Source organism: Myotis davidii, unplaced genomic scaffold (genome assembly GCF_000327345.1).
Source record: "Myotis davidii unplaced genomic scaffold, ASM32734v1 scaffold324, whole genome shotgun sequence".
NCBI lineage: Eukaryota > Metazoa > Chordata > Mammalia > Chiroptera > Vespertilionidae > Myotis > Myotis davidii.
Genome location: NW_006295053.1, coordinates 547188 through 554252, shown reverse-complemented (window position 1 = coordinate 554252; position 7065 = coordinate 547188). Strand labels below are relative to the sequence as shown.

General features: G+C 42.7%; 1 protein-coding gene across 1 annotated transcript in view; it reads left to right on the top strand.

Moving 5' to 3' along the window:
- BLM (Bloom syndrome RecQ like helicase) overlaps nucleotides 1-7065 on the top strand; it is an 88732-nt gene that overhangs the window by 71762 nt on the left and 9905 nt on the right. Inside the window, exons 18-20 of the mRNA XM_015567738.1 lie at nucleotides 1775-1974; nucleotides 2429-2621; nucleotides 5374-5496. Of these exons, the coding sequence (XP_015423224.1) occupies nucleotides 1775-1974; nucleotides 2429-2621; nucleotides 5374-5496 (516 nt within the window). The remainder of the gene's footprint in view (nucleotides 1-1774; nucleotides 1975-2428; nucleotides 2622-5373; nucleotides 5497-7065) is intronic.

The window sequence follows — 7065 nt, the reverse complement described above, 5'->3', positions numbered from 1 at the left end:
GAACGTTTTTTTTTTGTTTTTTTTTTTGAGAGAGAGAGAGAGAGGGAGAGAGAGGGAGGGAGGGAGGCTAGGTGAGAGAGAAAGGGAGAAACATCAATGTGAAGGATACACAGCGATTGGTTGCCTCCTACATGTGCCCCAACTGGGGCTAGGGATCGAACCTGAAATCCTGGTACACGCCCTTGACTGCGACCTTTTGGTGGGCAGGGCCAAAACTCTAACCATTTAGCAACACTGGCCAGGGTAGAAATGAAATACTGTATTGACGGCAGTGAAGAGCACAAATGTTACTTCTCCACCAAAAAGGGAGAAAGGGGCTTAGAAACTCCAGGGGAAAGATTATACAGGACAGCTGAGGTTATGTGTAAAACAAAGGAAATTGTCACATGATTTTGAGTAATTGATAAAATCTACAAAAAAAAGAACCCATTTGCCTGAATGCAGTAAACATCCTCCTTATGGTTGCACAAGAGTCACAGCATTCCAAGTGGGGAAGGAAACTTATTAACTGTTGATTCACTACAACACTTGGCGTCAACATATAGACAAACATGGCTGGAGAACAGGACAGGATGTATGTGTATGTTCATCTTGATATAAAAGTAAAGTACATAAATAAATAAAAATAAAAGGGAGTACACAGAAGGTTTGAGATGCTAATTTACATAGAGGGGAGGAAGAGTGGTCAAAAGTTCTATCTAAACTTACAAAAATATTGAATAGCTGAACCAGTATTATAGCAAAATTTGGGGCAGGGTAAAGTGAAGGGGGTGGCATAAGTGAGATGAAGCCTCCCTTTCATAGTTGGGGGTTCATTAGGTAAATGTCAGGTGGTGACTGGCTAGAGCAGGGGTGGGGAGGCCCTTTTTCTGCCAAGGGCCATTTGGATATTTATAACATCATTCGAGGGCCATTCAAAATGATCAGCTTAAAAATTAGCCTGCTCTATTTAGTCAAACATTTAATTAACTCACCCCTAATGCGTTGGCAGGGCCAGACCAAATGATTCTGTGTGCCTTGTTCAGAGCAGGCCAGATGTTCCCCACCCTGGGCTAGAGGAATGACAACAAGGGTTAGGGTTCCTGTGGAGGTAACCACAAGAGCCGAAAACAAAAGCTGTTTAAAAAGTGAATGCCTCCGAAAGGGGAAGTGAGACAGGAGGGGAGGGTGGGGCCGAGGAATGTTGCTTTTAATTATAAACCCTTCTGTACTATAGTCTCTTTCTGAGATACTAAATTAATTAAATATATAAACAATTAAGCGGTTCATTCATTTTTTAAAAATCCATAGCCTGGATTGGAGTAGGAGGAGGATTTGCTCAGTTTCTCAGCTTTCCCCTCTGACCTGCTCATTCCTCAGGACAAAAGCAGCTTCGTGCTAGTCTTCCCTTTCAGGATTCTTGCCTTCTAGTTTGGACCTTTTTCAGGGGAACAAAGGATTGCAGATAAATCAATTTATTATAAGAGTTATACACGATCACTACGTTGCAATATGTAGAAAACCGAAAAAATACAAATAACTCCAGAAAAAAACTGCTAATATTTTACTGTTTGCTCACAATCACATATTTATCATATTGTACATATAATTTAACATTTTAATATAATAATAGTAAGCATTTTCTTATTTCTTATTTTAAGGTAATTTTTAATAATTTATATTTTGTCATGTTAACGATGTATTCCATTTATCCAGACCTGCCCACAAATGACCTCTATTAGAGGGTTATGATGTGCCTACATTTACTAATCTAACTTTTTTCCCTTCTCACCAGGGAGTAAGAGTGCAAAAATTCAGTCGGGGATATTTGGAAAGGGGTCTACATATTCACGACACAATGCTGAGAGACTTTTTAAAAAGCTGATACTCGACAAGATCTTGGATGAAGACTTATTTATCAATGCCAATGACCAACCCATTGCCTATGTGATGCTCGGAAGTAAAGCGCAAGCGTTACTAAATGGGCATTTAAAGGTATGGCATTTTTAATGTTTGTTTCATTGTATTATTTCACAGTGAGTAGACAAAAACATATTACTCTCTTTCCCAAAGCTTATGGATACTGGATGTAGTTGTACTATCTTACATGAACATATTATGCTCCTCTTAATTTGCAAAGAGACTTTAACATGGAACCCAAGTAATGCAATACTTATCAAAGTGAATTTAATGGGTTATCAGATCACTAAATCACCACGTATTTACTAAACACACATTTGTCAAGAAGTAGTTCTGTGCCAGGCACTGGGGACACAAAGATGGAGAACGCACAGCCCCTGTTCCCAAAGGGCTTACTATCCACTTGGCATAAAAGAAGTATCCCCCCAAAATGCAGTGAAGCATTAAATAAAGCCCCTATTTTGATGCAAGTGTGCACACGCACACACTTGTATGATTTCTCTCTCTCACTCTCTCCCCTCACTCAAAGGTAGACTTTATGGAGACGGAAAATTCCAGCCGTATCAAAAAACAAAAAGCCTTAGTGACGAAGGTTTCCCAGAGGGAAGAGGTTGTTAAGAAATGTCTTGGAGAACTTACGGAAGTGTGCAAATCCCTGGGGAAAGTTTTTGGTGTCCATTACTTCAATATCTTCAACACTGTCACTCTCAAGAAGCTTGCAGGTAGGTGTGTGTGAGCCTTCTGTTTCGTGGCATCAATTAATAGGCCCAAGGTCAGTCTCGCTAAGGAACTTTTTTAAGTGCATAAATGTATCTCAGGCTTTCGTATTATTTTTTTTTAATCTCTTAAAGCTCAGAGAAGCCATTTAAACTTATTCTTGAGATACTTTCCTCCAATGCTGGATGTGAGAATATGGATAATTGCAGTTTCCAATACCAACTGTTACTTAATGATTATGTGTCCATTTGTGACTGCCTTTATGAAATTTAGCTATGTTATTATAACAATGTCTTTGCAATGAGGAGCTAAGTTCCTTATGAAAAGAGATGATGTGTTATGCTTCTTTGAATCCGGATCAAGCACTCTTCTGTGTCTTCAGTTAATAAATGCTCTGAGTTATTGCCAAGGCTTCAGATAGCTCAACCAGAATTCTAATAGTAAAGTCCTTGGAAAATAAGTCGTTACATAGGTGACTAACTAGGACTGTACATTACCTTCCTAAAGTCCCATCATCCTCACCTTCTCTCTTCTCCATTCCCATTCCCAGCACCATAGATCATTATAGTACTTCATCAACTCTAAGATGCCATCTACTTTCAGTCTGTTATGTTATGAACTAGTAAGAAAAAATTCTGCTAATTCAACTGTAACATGGTGCTTTTGTTGAAAACTATTTTGACTTACTCTGCTTGTACATGAAAAATGCATAAAATTAAAGTGAGCTGATTTAGGTACTTGTAAAAATTCACATTCAAAGCCTGACTCTTCCAAATGACTTTTGAGTCAGTTTTCCATATCTTTGTTTTCCCGCGTGTCATTGAGAATGTTAGTGACAACGGCCTTCTTTAGTGTGTTCCATTATCTTCCCATCACTCATTCTGGTTCGGTGGTCGTGTTTTCTTGACGATACTACAGACTGCCAACGGAAGGCTGGACATCTCTCAGTGACACAGAGGTAACGCTTCATCCACTCTCGGCGTCTTCTCTTTTAAGTCGTGGAAAGCATTGGTCGGGGTGTGCAAGAAACTAGGAAATTGTGGCCATTTTCTCAAAAAGAGATATTTCTTTATCTGAGCCAAATGTATCCCCCATTACTCCGTTTCTGGGGTTTTCTGCATTCACAATCACCTTTTCAGCGCTAACCACGGTCTAGTTGTTTGTAGACATTTTCTGTGGCACGTGAGGAACCGCCCTGCAGTCGCGCTGTGGCCGTGCCAACAGTGCCAATGGCTGTGACTCAGTTCTCGCGTGCACAGGCGGCAGCAGCCGCAGCACAGCTACCATTCGACCGTCAGCACTTGTAAGACCTCAGCAGTCAAACCGTGACTAAGTGTCTTGGAGTTGATGAAATACAGTATTTTGTTCCTAGGCTCTTAGAGTAGTTTTCTAACTGGTCTCCTTACCTCCAGATATGAACATGATGTACATTTTAATCTTTCAAAACCTCTGTTAAAATGCCAACAGCTCTCCAGATAAAGTACAAAGTCTGTCGGGGATCTGCATTTCTACTTGCCTTTCCCACTTCGTCTTCCACTAACTCCCTCCGTAAACCTTCTAGTCTGTCCCAAAGGTCTGTTCCTTCTCCTCTAAACACAGAAATGATGTGAAAATCGAAGATTTGAAATCCACCCTTTGCTGAAGTCTATGTAGGAATTATTACTCCCTCACTCCCATAGCCAGTTCATCAATGACTCCTACAGACCAGCCTCCCAAACGCATCCAAATCCATCTCTTCTTCTCTACTGCTATATCCTCACTGGGCCCCACTGGGCTCCTAGTTTCTGGTCTTTCCCTTATAATCCGTTTTCCATACAGCAGCTAGAGTGATCTTTATAATGACAGGCTTGTCCGGCTACAAGACCGATGTACCATCTGTGTGCAGGGGACTCAGCAGCCTACTTGTTAAAGTCAGATTACCCGCTTCACCCCACAGACAGACAGACTAAAGGAAGAATGGGTTTGGGTTGGGGGTGTGTAACATTTCAATTACGGGCCCAGCTGTCAGATTACCCGCTTCACCCCACAGACAGACAAACTAAAGGAAGAATGGGTTTGGGTTGGGGTGTGTAACATTTCAGTTACGGGCCCAGCTGTTTTGGCTCTGTGGATAGAGCGTCGGCCTGCAGAATGACGGGTCTCAGGTTCGATTCTGGTCAAGAGCACATGCCCGGTTGCAGGCTCGATCCCCAGTAGGGGGCGTGCAGGAGGCAGCCGATCAATGACTCTCATCATTGATGTTTCTAGCTCTCTCTCCCTCTCCCTTCCTCTCTGCAATTAATAAAAATATATTTTTTAAAAAAATTCTTGTTTAAAAAAAAAGAATTCAGTTACAGTCTTTTTGAGTTGGACGTACAAGTCTGGAGTGCAAGGGAGAAGTCAGAGCTGGAAACATGACTGTGGACATTCTCCTAAATAGTCTTTATTGTGCGAGACGGCAAAGTCTGCTTAAACTCTGAGGCACAGCACACAGGTCCTCTCCGGCTACCCCGGTTACTCCATGTCTATTGCTCTCCCTCCCGCTCAGCCCTGACTTAACACTCCTTTGCTGCTGGATTGGAGGATGGGCTCCTACCCTCTGGGCCTGTCTGCTGCCTCTGTTGGCACCAACTGCCTTGCAGAAAATTGGCCCATGTGCCCAGCGCTCTGCACTTGGTTGGCACGTAACAAGCATGTGCTGAATGGGTGAATGAGCACAAGTTCAGTGGGTTTTCTGTTGGTGGTAATTTAAATTCCTGCTTTTATGTTCATGCACAGAGTCGTTATCTTCTGATCCTGAGGTTTTGCTTCAAATTGATGGTGTTACTGAAGATAAACTGGAAAAATACGGTGCCGAAGTGATTCCAATATTACAGAAATACTCCGAGTGGACGCTGCCAGGTTCAGTATACAGCCAGATATGTGTTTTCGGGAAGCCTGTCTTAATGTTAAGCGATGCATCTCACTGGATTAAATCTCTGTGGTTTCCGGGAGTGTTCATGCTTCCGACACCTTGTCACCCTGACGCTCAAGTGCTCAGGGCACCCTTCAGTGGTGTGCCAGGCACCTCTTGCAGGACACCGGTGCTTAGGCCCCCTGCAGGATGCCAGCTACCAATCCTGCTACTAGGACCCAAAGGAGGACCTTTGAGCCCAGAAGTTGCTGGTTCTGTTCAGGCAAATACCTGGGGAACCTATAGGGTTGGTGCAGCTCCGGGCCTGCCACCATCTCGCTCTGTGGTCTTGGCAGGCCACAAATAACTTCTTTGTGCTTCAGTTTCCTTATCTGAGGATGGAACATGTTATCTGAAAAGCATGTCTAAAGATAAAATGTAAGAGAGGAGTTTAAATATTTGGGAAAAATGAACATCTCCTCTAACATACTGCCTCCTCTAACATACTGCTGTGTGATAAGACACAACAGGCCAAGTTCCATGTTTTTCCTGTTTCTGTAAGGATCTCGGTAGGGGTTTTTCTTTTTTAGGCTAATGGAAATAGTAAACAGGCTGAGAAACGAGTGAGCATGTGTTTCAAGTTCTGTCTGTTCATAATCGTTTTCTATTCATTAACAAAATGCTGCAAAGTAAGGTTTTCATACATTCCTCAGTGTAGTCATTATTCCATTAAAGGCCTTGCTTTGACGAGAGTCCCTTGGTGGGAACGTCATGTTTGTTTACCGTAGTAACTTGTTGGGAAGGGTTTTCCCCCATGAGACAGGGCTGCTCTGTGCAAGCAGCCAGCCTGGTGATAATTGCTGCCACTATTGAGGGGCAGGCTGTGTGCCAACAGCTTTGTCTGTTTTGTATCACTCAGTCCTCACAACACCCATTTCACAGGTGGAAGTGGGTGAGGCCTTTTCATATCCCCGAAGTCCCACAGCTGGGATGACAGCGCTCTTTGCCCCAGCGACAGTGCCTTTCTGTGGGAACCAGTGTTGGAGGGACAAGGCCCGTCCTGTGCTTTCTACCGGGCAGCAGGGTAGCCTGAGGGTGAACCAAACCGGCCAGGAAATACCCCCCTTCAGAAAATGGGGGAATGAATTTATCCGGGAAGGTTTCATGTTCTTTCCCTGTGTTGGGATGCCAGTACCTGTGGAAGTTCCCATCTTCTTTAAGTGTGTGCTGCCATACAGACCCATTGCCTGCATGGTGTGTGAAATGTGCCAGAATATTATGCAAAGAGGTGTTTTTGTCTTTGAAGAGTAAAATATGGCCTGGAGGTGTCTGATACTCATTTACTAAATAACTGATGTTCCGAAGTAAGGTACAGAGCATAGTTTATGTTTCTCTTATATCGGGTTATTTTTTCAGCATATGTAAATTGACAAATAAAATTTATCTTTTATATAGCACATTATACTTTTAAAAGAGCTTAAGAGGATTAACTGCCCAAATAGTAACGGGTGTAGGTCATACACATAGAGTAGGAGCTAAACCTGAGGTCTCTAGCTGAGTTAAAGAGAATCACAGAT